This window comes from Bos grunniens, chromosome 1 (assembly GCF_055505025.1).
Source record: "Bos grunniens cultivar Pamir isolate PY7600 chromosome 1, Bosgru_T2T1.0, whole genome shotgun sequence".
Lineage (NCBI taxonomy): Eukaryota > Metazoa > Chordata > Mammalia > Artiodactyla > Bovidae > Bos > Bos grunniens.
Genome location: NC_141165.1, coordinates 82,425,345 through 82,448,814, shown reverse-complemented (window position 1 = coordinate 82,448,814; position 23,470 = coordinate 82,425,345). Strand labels below are relative to the sequence as shown.

Sequence of the window (23,470 nt, the reverse complement as noted above, 5' to 3'; positions counted from 1 at the left end):
GTCAATAGTTTTGTTTTGGGTAGGCTTGCTTAATCAATTTATTTACCCTTTTGAGGAAGATACACTGCTAGGCATCACAGTATGCAAAGGCAAAGCAAACACAGGGTTGTTTCTTAAGGAATTTCTAGTGTGGAGGAAGAAATAAACAGCAAACAGAGGAAGGATGAATCTATGGAAGAGCTGATATTTGAACTGGCCCATGATGGAGTTGAATACATTAGAAGAGATGCAGAGGATCTACTTGGCTACAGATGGCAAATTAACAAAAGCTCAAAAGTTCAAAGATCTATGTTCAAGTAAAGCACATGCTGGCTCACAACCCATTCTCTACAGTTTCTGAGAAGCTCTGAAAATCGTTGTTTCCTTCTTAAGTTACAGCAGACTTACTTGGTGGCACAACTTGACCTGAACTGACACAAGGCTGTTTATAAACTTTACTTACTCCACTTATGAGAATCTTTGTAAATTTTGCTACAGAAATATCAATGCTTTTTTATTATAAGTCCTGCTCCAACATGAAGGCAATGGCACCCCACTCCAGTACTCTTGCCTGGAAAATCCCGTGGACGGAAGAGCCTGGTAGGCTGCAGTCCGTGGGGTTGCTGAGGGTCGGACAAGACTGAGTGACTTCACTTTCACTTTTCACTTTCATGCATTGGAGAAGGAAATGGCAACCCACTCCAGTGTTCTTGCCTGGAGAATCCCAGGGACAGGAGAGCCTGGTGGGCTGCCGTCTATGGGGTTGTGAAGAGTCGGACACAACTGGAGTGACTTGGCAGCAGCAGCAGCTCCAACATACAGAGATTTTGCTAATACTTTAAACATTCACTGTACTACTTTTTAAAAATACCACCTTGTGTCCTCAAAATCCAAATTACAATACATACCCAGTGATAGGTATTTCAGATATGGAATTGTGAACTTGAAGTAATTATATGTGATGGGATACTGGAGAAACTGTGGTCAGAAAGCTAGGTAACAACTGTGCCAGTTTTTGAATGTCAAGATAAAGATGTTGGAAATTCTTTTTTAGGCTATAAAGAAACCATAATAAGCTTTTGAAGAAGGGAGTGAAATATTCAACAATGTTTTATCAAAAGTTTTTTTGTATTCCTGAGCAAACACTATTTTAAATTTATTTCCCCAAACAGTTGTGAAACTAGGGATATTTTCCTTTGAGTAAGATAATGATGTCAGATGAAATACCTTTTGAAAATAGATATATACATCCATCATTTATTTCCTTGTGAAGTTTTTGGGAGAAATAGGGTTAGAGAAAGCAATTTAAGATTGTGAATGAAGCTTGCTAATACAGCTTGTGCCACCTAAGTCTTGCCCAGGTTTGATGTCCCTAAATTTCTGTTTTGAAAATGCAAAAATTGCTTGGGAAACCAAAAAAGTCCATCAGAAGCAATAATTTATTTATTTGTGTTCTTATTCCCTTCAAAATAATGTATCCTAATTAGATTAGGAAAATGAAAAATTAAGGATGTGTATGTGTGTGGTGTGTCTTTGTGTGTGTGTGTGTGTGTGTGTGGCTGCAAAAGTTTGGGAATTAAAAAACTGAGTCTGGAAATTACCCATCTCAGTCTTTTTTTTCTTAGAATATCTGGATACTTGATTGATCTTGCACTTTTCCTAAGCTTGTAAAAATTGATCCTAGAACCTCAGGAATAAGAGTCTATTTAATTTTAATTTTTAAATATGTCATTTGAGGGTCTGGAAGCACTGGTAGGCATTGTAGGAAAACTGTGAACTGGTACACTTTTGAAAAAGAATACTTGGTAGTGCCTTGGAGATACTGCTTAATCCACTTAATCCACTTCCTGGAAGTAGTAGTAGTATATCAATCCCTAGAAGTCTGTGCAGGGAATCAGGATATTCCATCCAATCCTTGATGCTTTTCTAGAAAATTTCTCCATTTGACTTCAGAAGAACTGTAAATAACAATAGCATGTTTACAAACATTTTATGGCTTTCACTAAGATCCGAGAATGAAGCACATACATTGGGTCATGAAAGAAGTATTTGTTGATGTTATGACCTTAAGAGTATTTGCCATTCTAATAAATTTCAAAAAAATGACTTATATACAGCAGAAACCAATACATCATTGTAAAGCAATTATCTGCCAATGAAAAATAACTTAAAAAAATTACTCATAAACATAAAAAGATGCTGATTTTTTTAAACAAATAATATTTATTTCTGATTTTAAAAGTCTTCAACAATAGTTGTAGAAAATTTAACACAAAGATGTAGGAATAGAAATTAATGATAATGTCTATCGAGTGTTTCAGTGTTCCCCAGGCACTATGTCTCTAGCTTTACATATACTATTGCCCGCCAGTCTCCTCTGTCCATGGGATTCTCCAGGCAAGAATACTGTAGAGGGTCACCATGCCCTCCTCCAGGGGATCTTTCTGACCCACGTATTGAACCCTTGTTTGATAGTAGGCTGTTCTTTACCGCTGAGCCACTGGGGAAGCCCTGTACTCTGTTGCTTCCCCTCCATTGCCAGTAACCACCATACTCACCAGTGGGAAGTAGCCACTGGCACATTTTTGTGTCTATGCTCACAGACTCTTTTACCCGTGTGTGTGTGTGTGTGTGTGTGTGTGTGTGTGTGTATTTAACATATATGTAACAGTTGAAATCTTGGTGCTGGCTGTTTTTTCACCTTTGATGTTGGTCTTTTTGATAGTTGTACCTGTTGACTGATAAAATGGCTAAGGCATGGTTTTGGTGCTTGCTAATCCAGAATTTAGCCCTAATGCTGAGTGTCTAGGTGATACCTTGAATTAAAAATGACAAATAAATAAACAAAAAACACTCTCCGAATAAGCGGGCATCATGCTAACACCTCCTCCTAAGCAGAAGCTACTTATATTCCTCAGCACGAGGTGTCAGTGACGCATCAGGCATGTGGTGGAGAATGAAAGGGGGACTGATTTTCCAAATTTTCTCTTCATTTCTTTGCTTGTCAAGTATCAAATTCTGAAACATTAATAACCTTAAAGCCTTACAATCCATCTTTAAGAAAGATATTTACATTTACATATTATAAATTTTATATATAGGGATGACCAGTGGGTGATTTATACCATCTCCTGATTTTAAAAATCCTCTTTAGAAATGTTCCAATCCTTATGAATCAGCTCGAAGATCTTGGGATAAAGGAAATAAGAAACTCTTATTTGTGAGGCATCTATAAGTGCTAAACTCTGCATAAAACACTCACTTTTCCTTTATTTCTTTCATATTCTGTTGCCACAACAACTCTTCAAGGCAGGTCATTAACCTCATTTCACAAATGAGAAAAATGAAGCTCAGAGAAGTTCATCTGTGCTTGAACACACTCAGCTGGTAACAATGGGATTTGAGCTGAGGAACTTACAGCTCAAATGTTTCCTGTGAGACCACTGTAAAGATTGACAGTTATAATCTGTAGGACTTGGAGTGGCCTTCCATCCAAATAAGAAAGGCAACTAAAATGGAAAGAGAAAAAGGAAAAGGAATCATCACTTAAATTAATTTTGTAGTTATATACCATCTTGCTGGACTTCCCTGGTGGCTCAATGGTAAAGAATCCGTCTGCAATGCAGGAGACTTGAGGTCATTGCCTGGATGGGGAAGATCCCCTGGAGGAGGGCATGGCAACCCACTCCAGTATTCTTGCCTGGAGAATCCCATGGACAGAGGAGCTTGGTGGGCTACAGTCGATAGTGTGGAAAAGACTCAGACATGACTGAAGTGACTGAGCACACGCGGACACACCATCTTGTGGAGGCCCAATTCTTTTCCTTATAGAACTTTTAAAAGCTGAGATGTGATTCAGATATTATAAAATTCACCCCCTGTCAAGTGTACAGTTGAGTGGTTTTGTATATTCCCAAGACTGTGCCACCATCATCACTGTCTATTCCAGAAAATTATATCAATCCCAAATGAAATTTTATGTCTATTAGCAATCATTTCTTAGAGTTTTGATGAAGCAAAAATCCTCAAAACCTTTCTTCTAAAAATCCAATTTTCTAAGTTTCTTTCCTTAAACAAAAATGGTTCCTAATTACCTATACAGCATGTAGCATAGAAGTTATAAAAATAATCTCACATAACAGGTGATTGATGTTGCTGTTGCTGAATATATCTTTAAGTTGAAAAAGATTATTAATGGCAAAGTTTTCCCAAAGTGATCAATGTCAGAACAGCACCGCCCCCCCCACACCACCGCTATCATTACCACCGTTAATTGAGCACTCTTTGGCAGGCTCTGTGTAGAGATATTTATTTTATTTGATTATTAATAGCCCCTCCATTGTGAAAATGAGAAAAAATGTAATTTGGAGAAGTGACATCACCTATTAAATGTCTGGGTTGAGAAATAAAGCCAGGTCCATTCTGATTTGAAAGTGCAAGTCTTGTCCACTGTGCTTTCCACCAAGTGAGAGGAAATGGATCCAAAGATAACATAGCTCTAAGATGAAAATAATCTTTGAATCTAAATGAAAAATTTACACAAGCCCAGATGCCAAAGAAGGTTATCTAGTGCTAGCTACTGGAAGCTTTATCCCCAAATTTATATATCCAAAGGATTGGGTACTTGCATAAAGCTATAGAAACCAGGTATTTCTGATCTTTCCATTTTTCATTATTTGATAATTAAACTGTCAAACCAGAAAGGGAAACAGTTGTGCAGTATCGAAGTATAAGACATTTCTGATGGCTACTACAGAAACCTGTTCTCCTAGGTCTTGGTCTATTGGTCTTCCAGGATGATTGTGCTACGTTAGTCAATGAAATTGTTCCAAATGCTGCTTTTCTCCTGGTCTGAGTTTCTTTTCACTCCTATCAAGACCTCCTTTATTTTTCTCATGCTTGAAATCATTAGGTCGGTGTGTAATTTATTTTCAGGAAGGATCAAATGCATGACGTATGTTTTTGTTTATAATTTCCACGTAAGTTTATAATAAATTTGATTAAGGCCTTATCTGCAGATGAACTATAGTATATAGTTAACTCAGTCTTGAAAGTAACCTACAACACTGGATGAAATATATATTCAATTCGGCAGCTAGTTATCGACCTTCCTTATGTATTGAGCAGAGACTGTGTATGAAGGAAGGTGATATTTCATGGTTAACAAACCTCCGAATTACCATTTCCTTTCCATTCTCTCTTGTACACTGGATTCTCAAATACTGACATCTTTGACATCTGAGTAATTAGAAAATAGTATCTTATTGTTGGTATATTTTGTAGTTCTATCTTTTTAATTGAAGTGTAGTTGATATATAGTTATATCAGTTTCAGATAAACAACAAAGTGATTCAATAGTTTTATAGATTATGTTTATTCCATTTAGGGCTTCCCAGGTGGTGCTAGTGGTAAAGAACCCACCTGTCAATGCAGGTTAGACGTTAGCAGATGCGGGTTCGATCCCTGGGTCAGGAAGAACCCCTGGAGGAGGGCATGGCAACCCACTCCAGTATCCTTACCTGGAGAATCCCCTGGACAGAGTAGCCTGGCAGTTTGCAGTCCTTAGGGTCACACAGAATCGGACATGACTGAAGTGACTTAGTACATGTTTCATTAAAATTATAAAATATTGGCTCTATTTCTTGTGCTGTACTATATATCCTTGTTTATTTATTTTATACATAGTAGTTGTACCTCTTCATCCCCTACCTGTATCTTGCCCCTCCACCTTCCCTGTTCCTACTGGTAACCACTGGTTTGTTCTTTTTATGTAAGTCTATGTTTGCTTAGTAATCTTTATTCATTTGTTTCATTATTTTAAACATAAAAGTATAATGTACAGTATTTATCTTTAATTACATCCCATTTGTGTCATTTGCCTTAGGAGCCAGGTCCAAAAAAGATTTTTGTCAAAGAGTGTTCTCTACCTATATTTTCTTCTAGGAATTTCATGGGTTTTGGTAGTCTTACATTTAGGTCTTTAATCCATTTTGATTTTCCTTTGCATACCAGTGTGAGAAAGTGTTATAATTTCATTCTTTTACATGCAGCTGCCCAGTTTTTGGGCTTCTCTGGTGGATCAGAGGGTAAAGCATCTGCCTACAATGCAGGAGACCCGGGTTCAATCCCTGGGTCGGGAAGATCCCCTGGAGAAGGGAATGGCAACCCCCAGTACTCTTGCCTGGAAAATCTCATGGACTGAGAAGCCTGGTGGGCTACAGTCCATGGGGTTGCTTCACGTGCGTGTGTGCAAAGTCACTTCAGTCATTCTGACTCTTTGCAACCTTACGGACTGTAGTCCCCCAGGTTCCTCTGTCCATGGGATTCTCCAGGCAAGAATACTGGAGTGGGTTGCCATTTCCTCCTCCAGAGGATCTTCCCAACCTAGGGACTGACCCCCAGTCTCTTATGTCTCCTCCATTGGCAGGCAGGTTCTTTACCACTAGTACCACCTGTTTTCTTCTAGACTGTCCAAGTTTTTAATATTGATGAACTCTTTTGTTTGAGCTTGTCTATGTCCTTTATCTCTCCTTCAATTCGGAAAGATAACCATGTTAAATAGAGTATTCTAGATTGTAGGTTTTTCCCTTTCAGCACTTAAATATATCATACCACTCGTTTCTGTCCTGCAAAGTTTCTATCAGGTGCAAAGGTTATCCCTTGCATGTGAGACATTGTTTTCCTGCCTTTAGAATTTTCTCTTTAAGTTTTGTCATTTTAATTATGATAGCTCCGCATATGAGTCTGTTTGAGCTCTGTGCATTCTGTACCTGGGATATCTGTTTCTTCAGGTTTGGGAATTTTTCAGCCATAATATCATCAAATACATTTTTAACACTTTCTTCCTCTCTTCTTCTGGGACTGCTATGATGCAAATGTTAATATCTTGATGTTATCCCAGAGGTCTCTTAAACTGTCCTCCCTTTTTTCTTTGATTTTTTTTTTTTTTTTTTTGCTCTTCTGATTAGGTGATTTCCATCATCCTATCTTCCAAATCACTTATGCATTCCTCAGTATCACCTTGTCTGCAGTTATTCCCTTCTATCATGTTTTTATTTATTAGTTCTCACTGGTTCCTTTTTATATGTTTTGCTTTCTTGTTAAACTTCTCACTGTGTTCATTTGTTCTTTCCCCAAGTTCAATGAGTATATTTTTACTAAGGCTTTGTATTCTTTATCTCTGTTTTATTAGTTGTTTTTTTCCCCAGGGTTTTTTTTTTTTTTTCTTGTTCTTTTGTTTGAAATAAACTCCTCTGCTTTATAAGTCTGTGTAACTTCCTCTGTCTCTATGAAGTACTTACCTATTCCTGTCTTGAAGGGGTGTTCTTGTGTGGGAGCATCCCTCTGCAGGCTGTGTGTGCCCAGTGACTTTTGTGGCAGAGCTGGATGAGGAGTGAGCATGGATCACATCTTCCCCTGGGGTGTGATGCAGTTATCACTTTGCTGGGAGGTGGGACTGGAGATGGAGGGACGGAAGCCAGAACTGGTTGTGAGTTGGGTTCCTCCTGTTCTCAGTGGCTGCCACCATCCAGTAGGGGGTGAAGGAAGGTCCCGAGGTGCTGGAGCAGAAGCCTTGAGAGTTAGGTTTGAGCTGATTCTCTTTTCTCTGGGTGTGCACTTTCCCCTCTCCTGGCAACAACACCTTTACCCCAGAGGGGAGCTTTGCTGGAGCTGGAAGGGCCTGATTGGGTGTGTGGTGTGGGCTAGGGCAGGTACTGGCATGGTCCTGGCACAGCAGTCAGAGTTCCAGAGAGCTTCTAATCACTGCTGCCAAAAACACCAGCAAAGGCTGCCCTCACCCTGTTCAGATGAAATGCTGGGCCCAGCTGGCCCTGTCTCCCTCATATGTGCAGTCTCCTTGGCAAGGCAGCAAGCCGTTGCCCTACCCGGGAGCTGCTCCAGATCTAAAGGCACCAGGACACACACTGGGGCAATCGCGGGACACTGGCCAGAGCCCTGAGCAGTTTCAATCTGTTCCTCCCCCCTTTCCTAGGAATAAACAAGTATGTGCACGCTCTTCACAAATGAACTCTAGCTCTTCTATTAGCCCCACTGGTTTTCAAACCAGCTAAGGAGACTCATCTTTCTGGAGTCAGGTCGTAGGGCTGGAGTGCCCAGAATGTGGTTAGAACCTCTCACCTCAGGGAGACCTCTGAGTCTGTGATATGCCTCTCCTCTACTGTGTCCCCTCCAAGGGGCATGGGTTCCAAGTTGCTGGTTTCTCTTCCCTTCCTACCCAACTCCCTGTATATCTCCCTTATAGTCTTGATTGTAGGAGTTTTTTTGCTAGTCTCCAGTGTGTTTTCAGTGAGAACTGCTCCTTGTGTAGGTGTATTTTTGATATGTTCACGGGAGGAGATGAGCTCAGTGTGCTCTCACTCCATTATTTTGATCTCTTCCCCTGTAGTTCTTTATTATGAGCGACTCTTATGACTTTTCACATGTTTAAAAAGTACATTATATTTCTTACATTGCTCATGTCTTTCAGTTCTTTATAAGTTATTGTTTTCTAATTTACTGTACAGCTGAAAATATTTTACCCAATGGAAAGCTCACAGTAACAGTCTCTATGTTATCTCATTTCATCAATATTAATAGACATTAATATTTGGTATTAATTTTATTTCATCAATATTTAATAAATAAATTACTTATTACATGTTCTAAGATATAAAATAATTAAAGAGAGATACACTTAAATGTCTAGGTAAAGGGGCCCATAATCTCTTAGGAAATATATACATTTGCAGGCAGAATAAGATAAATTCTGTGGTAGAGGGACTATAGTGTGTTAAGAGCTCAAAGGAAATTGTGATTGATTTGAGGGACAGGGGAGGATACATCAGAGAAAATTTTCCAGAGAGAGCACTGTGGCATTTGTCCTCGGTTGGAAAGAATCTGTGGGATTTTTAGAATCAGAGAAGTGTTCAGGTGTTAGGACTGAGGACACCTATTTGGAAATGTGACCCTATTTTGGTAATGAGTTTTGATAAATAAGCAAACTACTTCCTTGCAATTCATAAGTATTAATGTTTTCTTTCTCTATTTTGGTCCTACTCTAGTGGGTGCATCTGTATTTGTAAATTATATGTCTTCTTACTATGTTGATCCCTTTATCATTATATAATACCCTTCTTTGACTTTTATTACAGTCTTTGTTGTAAAGTCTATTTTGTCTGATATGGACACAATTTGCATGGAATACCTTTTTCCACCCCTTTACTTTTGATTTGTGTGTGTCCTTATAGGTCTTGATTACCCATTCAGCCACTCATTGTCTTTTGATTGATGAATAAACCCATTTACAAAGTAATTATTGATAAATATTAACTACAGCCATGAAATTAAAAGACGCTTACTCCTTGGAAGGAAAGTTATGACCAACCTAGATAGCATATTCAAAAGCAGAGACATTACTTTGCCAACAAAGGTCCATCTAGTCAAGGTATGGTTTTCCCAGTGGTCATGTATGGATGTGAGAGTTGGACTGGGAAGAAAGCTGAGCGCCAAAGAATTGATGCTTTTGAACTGTGGTGTTGGAGAAGACTCTTGTGAGTCCCATGGGCTGCAAGGAGATCCAACCAGTCCATTCTGAAGGAGATCAGTCCTAGGTGTTCTTTGGAAGGACTGATGCTAAAGCTGAAACTCCAGTACTTTGGCCACCTCATGCGAAGAGTTGACTCATTGGAAAAGACTCTGATGGTGGGAGGGATTGGGGGCAGAAGGAGAAGGGGACGACAGAGGATGAGATGGCTGGATGTCCACCAACCTCGAGGGACGTGAGTTTGAGTGAACTCCAGGAGTTGGTGATGGACAGGGAGGCCTGGCATGCTGCAATTCATGGGGTCGCAAAGAGTCGGACATGACTGAGCAACTGAACTGAACTGATTGCCATTTTGTTAATTGTTTTCTAGCTGTTTTGTAGTTACTCTGTGCTCCTTTCTTCTTTATCTCTTTTCTTGTGTTTTGGTGATTTTCTTTAGTGTTATTTTGAGATTTCTTTCTCATATTCTTTTGTGTATTTACTGTAAGTTTTTTCCTTGTTGTTACTGTTAGGCTCACATGTAATATCCTTTTAAAATAACTGTTTTAATTTGGTAGCAACTGAAATTTGAATACATTTCAAAGCTTTATTGGAGAAGGAAATGACAACCCACTCCAGTATTCTCGCCTGGAGAATCCCAGGGACAGAGGAGCCTGGTGGCTCTCAAAGTGTTGGAGTTCTGTGCAGCAAAGCTTTGTATATTAATTCTCTGCCCTCACTCCCAATTTATACTATTGATGACACATTTTTACATCTTGTTATTTTATGTAAACCTTAACTAATGATTATATTTTACATTTTACTACTTTTGCCTTTTAACCTTCATGCTTTTTATACATCATTGATCCACTACCATTATTTACTTTTTCCTGTGAGGTTTTTACTTTCATGTTTTCTTATTAATAATTACTGTAATTTCCTTTTAGATTAAAGAAGTCTTTTTATCATTTCTTGTAAGGCTAGTTCAGTGGTAATGAACTCCTTTATCTTTTGCCTATCTGGGAAACTCTAAATTGTTCTTTCAATTCTGAATATTACCCTTTTGGGTAGAGCATTCTTGATTTGAAGTTTTTTCCTTTCAGCACTTTTCCTTTTCAGTAACACCACTTCCCTCTGCCTATAAAGTTTCTGCAGAAAAATCTTCCGATAGCCTTATGGGGCTTCCCATGTGCATAACAAATTTTTCTCTTTCTGCTTTTAGGATTCTCTCTTTATTCTTAACTTTTACTATTTTAATTATAACATGTCTTTGGTACATGTCTCTTTGGCTTCATCTTAATGGAACTCTCTGGGCTTCCTGGACCTAGATTTCTGTTTCCTTCCCCAGATTTAAGAAACTTTTCAGTCACTACAGCTTCAAATTTTTTCTAGGCCTTTTATCTCTCTTCTCCTTCTGGGACCCTATAATGTGAACATTATCCTGTTTGATGATGTCACAAACATCCCTGAAGATATCTTTACATTTTTAAATTCTTTTTTATTCTGCTGTCTAGATGGGTTCTATTGCTATCTTCTAGCATGCTTATTTGTCCCTCTACCTCATCCAATCAGCTGTTGTGTATTTTTCTGTTCAATTGTCACTTCACTTTGGTACTTTCTTATGTTTTGTTGATGTTCTCATGGAGTTTATCCAGTTTCTTTTGAGTTTGGTGGGCATTTTGTGACCATTACTTTGAACTCTATCAGGTAGCCTGCTTATCTTCATGTAGTTCTTTTGGTAAAGTTTTGTCTTCTTTCAATACAACAGGAACATATTCCACTTTCTCTGCATTTTTCCTACTTCTCTCTGCTTGTTTCCATATATCAGGTAAATCAGCTACCTCTTACATTCTTGAAGTTATGGCCTTATAGGAGATGTCTTGTGGGGCTCAGAAGCACAATCCTTCCTGGTCACCAGAGCCAGATTCTCAAAGGGGTGTCTCCTAAGTGAGAAGCATCAGCCTTCCTGTTTGGCAGGGCCATAGCTGGGGCTGCAGTGTGCTGGTGGGAGGGACTGGCCCCCCTCACACAAGCTTCTGAAGGGAAATTTGGTAGTAGCTAACAAAACTACCTGCATACTTGGTGTTTGACTCAGCATTCTCATTTCTAGAATCTATTTTGAAGATATACCTCTAGTAATATGAAAATGCTACACGTTATTTATTGTAGTACTGTTTGTAATTGAAAAATATTGAAAATAACCTAAGTGCCACAAAATAGCACAGTGGATGCCCTTTTGTGCAAAAGAAACCTATGGAACATATATCAGAAATTAAAGAGATCAGTTACCTATAAGGGGTTGTTGGAAAAGGAGTGGAAAGAAGGGGAAATGGGAAATGGGGATAGGACAGGAGGGATGAGAGTGTAAAACTTATTGGAGTATGCTTTTTTGTAGCTTTGACTCTTAGAACCATAGCAAAACATAGCAGGTTTTACATACTCAAATAAGAAAGTAATTAAATATAATTAATTTTATTAATAATTAAAATCAACCAATATAGAAGATAAGAGAAAACAAATGAATCTAACTGGATTCCAAATTAATAACTAAACTACACCGAAGGGAATGGAGAATGGAGAAGAAAAATCTATCAAAAGCCAAATCAAAAATAATATTTTGACCACATAAGATTAAAGACAAACAAATGTGCATACATACTGTACTGTAGTAGTAAATCTGTTACTCTGGTTAGGAATTATGTAACTACTTTAAGTGTATATGAGGGTTGAATCAATAAGTGAATATACTGTAAATAATACAATTTTTTCACTGTAAGTAAGGAAAGGGCAAAGACTAAAATGAAACTCGTGATGATGGATTGCAATCATACATATTAGTCATCTATATCTACACTTATTATTTATGGATATCTATCTATTATACATTTCCATATAGATACATCTACACATAGATATTTCTACATATAGATGTCTCTAAAGGGGGACGTATATACAGAAATAAATATGCTGTATGTGTATGTATGGGTTTGTTTATATGCATATATTTCCTAGCTTTCTCCATTGAGAGAATCTAGGATCAATGACACCCCTGTAAAAATGGGCACACTTAGCACCCAGAGTTTGGTTCATAAATACTATTTTCCAATAAAAAGAATTAGACTAATTGGAGTCTAATTCCAATAAAAGAAGATAAAAGATAAACTTGGAATATCTTGTGATGCAAGAAAATTAAGGAACTTCTAGTAAAAAGACACCAGAGCCAACCAGAAGTATCTCCTAAAGGCTAAAGCTGAAACAATTTGTCACAAAATAAATCATGGTAATATTGGATTATAAAATGAGTATTAGCCTCTCAGTTGTGTCCAACTGTTTGTGATCTCATAGACTGTGGCAAGCTAGGCTCCTCTGTCCATGGAATTCTCCAGGGAAGAATACTGGAGTGGGTTGCAATTCCCTTCTCCAGGGGATCTTTCCAACCCAGGGATCGAACCCTGGTCTTTTACATTGCAGGTAGATTCTTTACTGTCTGAGCCACCAGGGAAGCCCATTAGATTATAACCTATAGATAAATATTCCTCAGATCACACTGTAATAAATAAATAATTGAATAAATAAGTAAGAGGGAAAGAATGGACAGCTCTTGCAGAAGAATTTCCATTACAATGAAAAGAATCTTGAAAATATAAAGCCACTATTAGGAAAACAGCTCAGTAATAATTACTACAGCTAAGACCCACCGATGGATGCTAACATCAGTGGATGAAAGTTTAAGGAGAAACAAGGTATTAGCACAGCTTAAGAGTTTCTTCCTTAAGATATTTATCAACTGTAAATGAAGATAAAATACAACTTGACAGAATAGAAACCTAGCAGTCACTATCTTAACCTAGTGATTAATGTTAATATCACTAGTTGACATCATGTAGCCCTTAATAGGGAGAAGGCAATGGCACCCTACTCCAGTACTCTTGCCTGGAAAATCCCATGGATGGAGGAGTCTGGTAGGCTGTGGTCTATGGGGTCCAAAAGTGACTTAGCAGCAGCAGCAGCCCTTAATAGGGCTTCTCTGGTGGCTCTGTTGGTAAAAAATCCACCAGCAGTGCAAGAGACACGGGTTTGATCCCTTGGTTGGGAAGATCCAATGGAGAAGGAAATGATAACCCACTCTAGTATTCTTGTCTGGAGAAATTCATAGACAAAACAGCCTGGCAGGTTACAGTCCATGGGGTCTCAAAGAGTCGGACATGACTTAGCGACTAAACTACCAATCACTACCACAGCTCTTGATAATGATGTACTGAAAAGGATACAACATCACTTCTGTAGCATTCTTGCTGAAAATCAGCACGCCAGGCCTCACTGTCCATCACCATCTCCCAGAGTTCACTCAAACTCAGGTCCATCGAGTTGGTGATGCCATCCAGCCATCTCATCCTCTGTCGTCCCCTTCTCCTCCTGCCCCCAACCCCTCCCAGCATCAGAGTCTTTTCCAATGAGTCAACTCTTCGCATGAGGTGGCCAAAGTACTGGAGTTTCAGCTTCAGCACCATTCCTTCCAATGAACACCTAGGACTGATCTCCTTTAGAATGGACTGGTTGGATCTCCTTGCAGTCCAAGGGACTCACAAGAGTCTTCTCCAACACCACAGTTCAAAAGCATCAATTCTTTGGCGCTCAGCTTTCTTCCCAGTCCAACTCTCACATCCATACATGACCACTGGAAAAACCATAGCCTTGACTAGACAGACCTTTGTTGGCAAAGTAATGTCTCTGCTTTTCAATATGCTATCTAGGTTGGTCATAACTTTCCTTCCAAGGAGTAAGCCTCTTTTAATTTCATGGCTGCAGTCACCATCTGCAGTGATTCTGGAGCCCCAAAAGATAAAGTTTGACACTGTTTCCACTGTTTCCCCATCTATTTGCCATGAAGTGATGGGACCAGATGCCATGATCTTTGTTTTCTGAATGTTGAGCTTTAAGCCAACTTTTTCACTCTCCTCTTTCACTTTCATCAAGAGGCTTTTGAGTTCCTCTTCACTTTCTGCCATAAGGGTGGTGTCATCTGCATATCTGAGGTTATTGATATTTCTCCCGGCAATCTTGATTCCAGCTTGTGCTTCTTCCAGCCCAGTGTTTCTCATGATGTACTCTGCATATAAGTTAAGTAAGCAGGGTGTCAATATAGAGCCTTTTCCTATTTGGAACCACATGAACTCAAATTGAAAGACATTCCACAAAACATTTGATCAATATTTATCAGAAGTTTCAAAGTACTGAAAACAAGGAGAGACTGAGGGACTCCCGAAGATTGAAGGAGACTAAGGATTCACAATGAAGTACAAGGTGGAATCTAACTGGATCCTGAAACAGAAAAAGGGCATTAGGGTAAAAAAATGGTGAAAGTTCAGTAACGCTAGTAGTAAATTTGATAGCATGGTACTAGTATACATTTTCTGGTTTTGGTAACTGTACACTGATTATGTGAGTTGTTAATACTAAGAGAAGCTGGGTAAAGAGTATGCATGAACTCTATTATTTTGCAACTTTTCTGTAAGTCTCTATTTCAAAATAGAAAATTTAGAGGGAAAGAATAAATAGAAGAACAACAAATAAAAAAGAACAAAAGGAAGAAGATAACAAAAAACTCATGCATTTGCTTTTTTGAAAACAGAAGTTATTTTAACTTAATTGGACCACATATGTCATTAAAAAATAAGTGTGGTGCCAATGACTGTTTTTGTCACATCTAATAAGATTGATTTTGTTGCTATCTTTGTTTAGGCTGGTGTAACAAAAGTACCATAGATTAGGTGGCTTAAAGAACAAATATTTATTTCTCACGGTTCTAGAGGCTAAGAAGTCTAAGATCAAGGCACTGGCAGATCCAATGGCAGTGAGGGCTTGCTTCCTGGCTAACAGATAGCCGTCTTCTGTGTCTTCACATAGTGAAAGGGGAGAGAAAGTTCTCTGGGATCTCTTTCAAAAGGGCACTAACTCCATTCACGAGGGTTAAGCTAGCCAAAGACCCCACTTCCCAATACCTTAGGGGTGAGAATATAACATATGAGTTTTAGGGAGATACAAAGACCCAGTCTCTGATAGTTGCCTTGCCTATCAAAACTAGATTTGAGAGTATTTCTAAAGACATGAGATGCAGACCAAGTTTTTACCCTGGCAGTCAGTGATCTAGACATATATCATAGAACAAAAATACTACATTAGCTATCAGACTGGTTTTCATGCTTCAGTTTACGGTTTGGTTTGGTTTCTTTGTTAAATACAGTTGCTTTCCTTTTAATAGACATTTTGCCACTAAATATACTCATTAAAAGTTTTTCAGGCCTGGCAATATTCTTAGTATGCTATTACTGATTCAATGAAGACTTCAAAACAGATAAATACACTGATTAATTAAACAGCTGATGCCAAGAGTCAACAGATTCCAATGTTTAATAGGAACAGAAATATTTTAGATAAATTACCACTTAAAAATCTCAGAACTTCCTCACACAATTATTAACTTTTACAAACTGTGAGTAAATAACTCTATAAAATGAAAAATTTAGATACTAAGAATTTAAATAAGTTCACTTATAATTATATACCAGATTTCCCAATCCCTCTCAGAAAGTGATTAATGATTTCATTTTGAAATCACACGAGTGAGTCAATTACTAGAGTTGGTCCAAGGTCAATAAGAAAACAGAATATCTAACTTAAAAAATTTTAATTAGAGACAGATACTATAATTTAAAATTTGGTTATTACATGTCTTTAATTTAAAATTAAAAGTATAATTGCTAGTAAAAAATTTGACTTTTGCTTATGGAATAATGGGTTTCCCTGGTGGCTCAGAGGTTAAAGTGTCTGCCTCCAATACGGGAGACCCGGGTTCGATCCCTGGGTTGGGAAGATCCCCTGGAGAAGGAAATTGTAACCCACTCCAGTATTCTTGCCTGGAGAATCCCATCGAAGGAGAAGCCTGGTAGGCTACAGTCCACGGGGTCGCAAAGAGTCAGACACGATTGAGCGACTTCACGTCACTTCACTTTATGGAATAATAACACAAAGTAGAAAATTTCCAAGTTTTGGTTAGACTAAAATGTGCCTCTTTCCTGGCTACTGCTATTTGCAAGCTATTTGCTTTTGGATGTTATGGTATATGTAAAAATGCAGTCTTCTTAAGATCTGCCCAATAGACTTTAGGAAGACTGCATGGACATGCCTAACTGTAGACTGTGAAACTGGATGTCACCTTAGCAGCTGTTTTAACAAGCATGTACATGAAAATCTGATAAGGGCAAAAGTCTTTATTTTTTTTGTAAAGCTAAGTCTAAGTAATACAATTCCATTGATCAATTCTCTTTTATACCTACTTTGGTCAAATATCCATGTTATATAGTAAGAAAATATTTTGCATTGAAATGTTATATGTTTTCTTTGGTTTAATCTGAACTCTTTTGAGAGTTCAATAACACACACACAAAAATCTATAAGTGTGATTCCCCAGTTCTTTTTTTTTTTTTTTTTCTTAACTACTATGATGGTCTGCTCTCTGTGATAAATATACCTGGCCATAAGAATCACTGTGACAGTCACTGAAACAAGACAGCCGACCATCTGAATGTTAACTGTGACAGATTTGGCTTTCCTGCCCTGTTTTCTAAGAGTTTATAGTTCTGTTGAGGGGACAAAAGATTCACACATAAAGCTTTTCTATAATCAAGTAAAAGAGCCACTATGTTAGACGATCAAGAAGCACCTAGAACCCAGGGGAGTTGACAAGAGCACTCCATCTTTCAATGATAATTAGAATCACCAAAGCTCTTTCACGTTTCATCTCACTGAATCCTTGCAACAACCTTGCCAGGTAGGCAGAGAGGTTTATTGTGAACACTAAAATTGATGCTCCAGAGGTTATGGGTGTTTTAAATCAGACAGTGATTTGCTCGCTTTCCTCAAGTTCCCATTCTTTTGCTACGTTTCAAGGAATAGCTTTTCTCTCCTAAAGTATAAAATAGCTCTGGGCACTGGGTTCCAGACCAGAAGAGCTCTACCGGAAAGCTCTCTGCCTCTGCTGCAGCAGGAAGGACTATTTTTAGATGTTTTCCTTTTGCTAATTATCTCTCCCTCCATGGGGAATTTCTACGGGTAAAATCCCCAGATGAGCCAAGTTTCTCACTAATCTCCGCAGAGATTGGAACGACAAGGGCCATGGCCCAGATTGCCCTGAGGCTCATTACCTCTCTAGCTTTAGCAAATTCTTTCAGGACTGTGGAGCCCACAGAACTGGGGTGATTGCACTCAACAAGGGGACTAAGGAGTGACTGGAAGGTGTGTGTGTGCTCAGTCACTCAGTCATGTCCAACTCTTTGTGACCACATGAACCATAGCCTGCCAGGCTTCTTTGTCCATGGGGATTCTCCATGCAAGAATACTGGAGTGGGTTGCCATGTCCTCCTCCAGGGGATCTTCCCAACCCAGGGACAGAACCCAGGTCTCCCGTATTGCAGGTGGATTCTTTACCTCTGAGCCACCAGAAGCCCATGAATACTAGAGTGGGTAGCCTATGCCTTCTCCAAGGATCTTCCTGACCCAGGAATCAAACCAGGGTCTCCTGCATTGCAAGTGGATTCATTACCACTTGAGCTACCAGGAAAGGTGAAAAAAAGTGAAAAGTGAAAGTTGCTCAGTCGTGTCCAACTCTTTGAGACCCCATTGACTATAGAGTCCATGGAATTCTCCAGGCCAGAATACTGGAGTGGATAGCCGTTCCCTTCTCCAGGGGATCTTTCCAATGCAAGGATAGAACTCAGGTTTCCCACATTGCAGGCGGATTCTTTACCAGCTGAGCCACTAGGGAAGCCCAAGAATACTGGAGTGGATAGCCTATCCCTTCTCCAGGGGATCTTCCTGACATAGGAATCGAACCGGGGTCTTCTGCATTGCAGGTGGATTCTTTACCAGCTGAGTTACCAGGGAAGCCCCATGGGAAGGTAGGCCTGGACATATCTGTTTGACTCTTGGAACCACCCCAAATGACCTTGCCTGGAGCTCAATTCTGAAAGAGAATGTGGAGCCAGTGGTGGCTGAGGGCTCAAAAGACCCTCCTGATGTTCTGGCTTTCTTCCATCACCTTTGAGAGGAAAGAGGAAGAGACTTAACTTTTCCAGGCAACTATAACCTTAAGCTTCAATCTCCAGGGAACCCCACAGGAACTGTGAAGGATCAGCCTAGAGAAGAGAAAGAGCAAAGGGGTGATGAAAACACTTTTCACTCTCTTGCTGGGAAGAGCTAACCAGCTAGTGCGAGGTAGCCTGGAGGCAATGGGTAGAAAGAAAGTCAAATAAGTTTTTGGCTCAATGTCAGGGTAAATCTTAGAATAGGTTTTGTGCAATGAACTACCTGGGAGCTGGTGAGTCTATTACCTGAACTGTGCAAGCAGAGATGTAGACACTGGAGTGGATGCTGGCATTTACGGGAAAGTGAGAGTGATGGAAAACCCTACAGGTTGGAAGCTATGTAATAATACTTGCTAACACTATTACAGTAGTTATTTTGTATTGAGTTTTTTTTTTAAATATTCAATAAAGGTACAAGATGTAGATGCTATTGTATTATTAACTCTTTTAGAGATATGGAAACTGAGGCACAAAGAAGTTAAGAGATTTGTTCAAGGTCACACAGTTAATAGGAATTTTCACTTCAGCTGCTTGTTGCCAGTGTCTGTGCTTTTAACCACTTGCTGTATTGCTGTAAATCTTCTAAGGTCCCTTCTTACTTTGACATTCCAGATAGGATGGACTCTGGTAGCAACACCAGCATTCCTGGTGCCTCACTAATCGGACTTCCAAAAGGGCATTGATAGCCTCTGAGAAGGGAGGGAGGCCCGGAGGGAGGGAGGAAGGAAGGAAGAAAGGAAAAGGAAGGCGGGGAGGGAGAAGAAACAGAAAGAAAAGAAAAGGGAAAGTTAAAGGAGTTGCTGCTGGGGGAAAAAGAAATCGAGACCTTTAGAACCAAGGAAGCTCGCTGGTTATCTTTGGGGCCAATTGGCAGAGACAGAGCCTGACAGAATATTGCGACAAAGTAAAACATTGCTATTGTTTTCAGATTTCCCGCCTCACCTGCCTTTCCTTACAGCATTCAGGAAGGCCTCTGTACGCTGGCCTTCCCTTCTAGCCCCCCTTACTCCATCTGCACCCGCCTTCCCATGGCACTTGTGCTCAGCTTTTCCGGGAGATTGGGAAGCCCGGGGACCAACAAGCAGCTGCCAATTCTCTATTCTGCACCGTCTTCCCCGCCCTGTTTTACGGAGGGGAAAAGTGACGCCCAGGGTGGTATGGGACTTACCCAAGGTCACAGAACATCGGTCAGACGCCCACGCCTAGGCACCCCTTCTCTCCGCGCGCCCGAACCCTAGAGCTTTCTTCATTCCACATCCCCGCCTCCCCACCCCCAACCCCACCCCCCTGTTCCCTGGAGTCGCTTCTGACGCTCGGCAGCCTCCTGGGTCCAGCCCTTCCTGCGGGCGCTTCCCTTCCGCCGGATTCCCACGCCGGAGTCGCCCTCAGCCCGCGCGCAGCCCGCGGGAGCGCTGCCTTCCGGCCCTGGGAGCCCCTCTCCGCTCCGCGCCGCGCCGCCCCGCACGGCGGGGGCACCCAGGGAGGCGGACGCCCAGGACTCACCGCCCGACGCGAATAGGAGCTGACAGGGTGCCAGGGCCCTTGGGGATCCCGCCCTCGTCCCTCCCGGCGCTCGCACCTGGAAGGGGGCACCAACCCACGGTGACGTCCTCCGCTCGGCCGGTGCGCTCCTGCCCGCAGCCCCGCCGCCTCCTTGGGGGAAGTCCCAAAGTGTCACGGCCGAGACCGCTGGGGTGTGGCCGCACCTCCCGCTCCCCCGGAGGCTGCCCCCAGCCGGGAGGCGCTTCCTCCTCCCAGCCTTGCCCCGGCCCCGCACCCGCCGCGCTCCAACCCCGGCTCTGGCCGGGCCGACGTGCGAACCGCTGTGCGCCCGGGACGCGCGCACCATGGATTTGGGACCCGGCTTCCCCAGGCAGGCCGCCTTTTGGTTGGACAATTAGCGGAGGTGGGCGGGGAGTTGACCAACCCCACACACGCGCTTCTCCATGAAGATTCTTGAGCTTTCTTTGAAGAAAGGAGTGCATATGCTGCAGTGTCTCTGTGGAAGGAGCCTGAGGTCCAGCAGCAGCCTAAGTGGTGAGAAATGTTCTTTCCTTAGCCCCAGTCCTGCAGATGCCCAGCCCTCTTCCTTCTTTCTGGTCCCCTCTCTGCTACCTACTCTGCTCCTTTAATCCGCGCTGTAAATGATGGAAGGAAGGCGTTTCCTTACTGGGGTGAGATCATGGCCCCGTCGCCAGTTCTGTCTTTGAAAAAAAATTTTTTTTCCCCCTCCTCTTAAATCCCTGAAGTCATCCTTGTATAGAACGCTTTGGCTATCGCCCAGCGCCTGAGCTGGATCCCGCGGGTCTCTTTCCGAGGGGTGCCTCCAGTGACCTGCTTTCGCACTTCCTCGCGGCTCTCTCCTTGTGACTTGCGAGGGCGGCGTGCGACTTGGAGTTGCTCAAAGTCTCCTCTTGAGAAGTTGCCGATGCTTTCGACAGGAGAGGGGACTTTTAAACAGGTGGCTGGCGAGGCAGGTTATCTTTTATTGTTCTTGTTTTGTCTGGAAAGTAGACAGACTGCCATCGTCAGAGAGAGTATGTTTTGCCCTGGAGGTCAAGCAATCTTTGAAGTGATGGTGAAACAAAAGAGCCCCAATTAGATCTGGGTTTAGCCAACTAGGTCCCTCAGGAAAAGCTCAGGAAGAGAAAGGGAGAAAATCAGACCCTTTTAATGACCTGCGATATTGAAAAAACGATTAAAATTTTTAATGAAAGAACTAAAAAACCTACAACCAAGTGTGATTCTTTTCTGCCGAAGCCTTGCAGATGAAGTGAGCTGTTTACCACACTTTGAATTGTCCATCTCTCTCTTTTTTATGATGTAAGTTCTTTTTAAAGTGGGTTGTCTAGTAGTCTTGCAAATGTTAACCCAAGTTTTGTGTCTTTTGGTTTTCTGTTTACAAAATGGGGGCGGGATGTGAGGAGAGAGAAAAGGTGCTCCTAATTATGTCTAAACACGTGCCTCTGTAAAATAATTTTTGGTCCATTAATTCCAAGTAACTTTAACGTTCAAAAATTTAATGATTTTATAATAGGTTTCAGGTTTAAAACTTCATATGTTATTCTGGGGGATCTGATTCATTTGGTTAAGTACCTATTTTCAGTCTGTACTGGAGCTATGAAGATTATACTTGGAAAGATTAGAATATATATAGGTTTCATTTATCCTTTCTAAAACTTTGACTTGCTGCTTCCTCACCACTGTAAATGAAAAATAAAACTTCTAAAAGAATTAATTAAATACTTTAACTATATGTGAAGTATGAGAACATACACTTTTGAAATGAAATCAGCAGTGAGATCTCAGTATCTTGACTTTTATTCAGTTCAGAAGATGATTTAGACATCTTTTGCCACCATATTTATAAGTGCTGAAAAATATCAAATCGCTATATTCTAAATGAATATGCTTGATGTTGAAGTTTTATGTTTTGAATACATATTTCAGGAAGCCAACAGAGATGTATGTTAATATTATTTCAGTTTTCCTTATCTACATGAAGTAAAACATGAACAGACTATAACTTGGGTATTTATTTCCTAGATATGAAAATTTTTAAGGTATGTATGGTGTATGATAAAGACTTCTTATAAAAATAGATAACATGTTCATTTACATACAGAATCGGTCTTTCAAATGGTAACAGATCCAAACAGAGGTGATAATATGTGTGATGGAGAAGCATAGGTTGTTGCAAAATCATGAGACTTAGAGTCAGAAGACTCAGTTATAAAGCAGTTTCAATAAAGTTACTGAAGATTTTTCAAAGTCAGTATTTTCATCTGAAAAAAAGTAGGAATAAGGATAGCTCTAGCCTGCTTCCTATTTCTTACCGAATCCTAGATTTAGCATGTGAACGTATGAAAACTGTTGCACTTTATATATGCATTGTGATTTAGTGGGGTGTTTGGTTATTTAGGGAACTGTCACTCTAGAGGAATTTTTGTAAAAGGGTATAGTCACAAGTAAAGACGAAGGTCCCTTTTATACCCTTTCCCCAGACGGAGGTAATGTACAGAATTGCTAAGTGATTGTTTCTGGACACTGTATTGCTTTTGTTTGAATTGTGGCTTTTATTAATTTATAATCTTGGATAACTTACATGACCTTGCAGAAATGTAAATTACTTTGATAATAGTACTTACCTCATAAGTTGTGGTAAAGATTAAATGAATTAATAACAGGTAAAGATTTATTGGGAGAAGGCAATGGCACCCCGCTCCAGTACTCTTGCCTGGAAAATCCCACGGACGGAGGAGCCTGGTAGGCTGCAGTCCATGGGGTTGCTAAGAGCCGGAGACGACTAAGCGACTTCACTTTCACTTTTCACTTTCATGCATTGGAGGAGGAAATGCCCTGGTGGCTCAAAGAATCTGCCTGCAATGCAGGAGACCAGGGTTTGATCCCTGGGTTGGGAAGATCCCCTGGAGAAGGGAACAGCTACCCACTCCAGTGTTCTGACCTGGAGAATCCCATGGACAGAGAAGCCTGGCGGCCTGCAGTTCATGGGGTCACAAAGAGTGGGACATGACTGAGTGACTAACAATTTCACACTTTCAAAGATTTATTGAGTTCTTACTAGATGCCAGGCATTGTGCTAAGAACTTTGAGTCTACCATGTATAACATGTTCAGTGTATTTTAGATATTATTATTGTGTTCCATTTTAAAGTGATTTCTTTCATGTGACTTTTACTGTTAGTATGAGCAATTCTGCATGATATGTTATGCCCAGTTTGTGAATGCAAATTGAAGTCAAGACATCAGATACATTTTCATGGAGCAAATTTATATAAATAGAGCTGGAGTACACAATTTTAATT

General features: G+C 40.4%; 1 protein-coding gene and 1 long non-coding RNA gene across 3 annotated transcripts in view; one reads left to right on the top strand and one right to left on the bottom strand.

Annotated features, from left to right (window-relative positions):
- The window catches only part of FGF12 (fibroblast growth factor 12), a 618,054-nt gene that overhangs the window by 188,670 nt on the left and 405,914 nt on the right, over positions 1 to 23,470 (top strand). The window contains exon 1 of one of the 2 annotated variants that reach the window (XM_086319645.1): positions 20,008 to 20,682. The exons of the other annotated variant lie outside the window; for it this stretch is intronic. Within the exon in view, the coding sequence (XP_086175771.1) occupies positions 20,592 to 20,682 (91 nt within the window). The 5' untranslated portion in view covers positions 20,008 to 20,591. Of the gene's footprint in view, positions 1 to 20,007; positions 20,683 to 23,470 lie in introns of those variants that run through there. 2 annotated transcript variants of the gene reach the window in all.
- On the bottom strand, positions 11,962 to 20,346 carry LOC147379755 (uncharacterized). Its single transcript, XR_015134009.1, has 2 exons — positions 20,225 to 20,346; positions 11,962 to 14,612 (listed from the first exon to the last, which is right to left on the bottom strand). It is a non-coding gene; the product is annotated as an uncharacterized LOC147379755 (long non-coding RNA).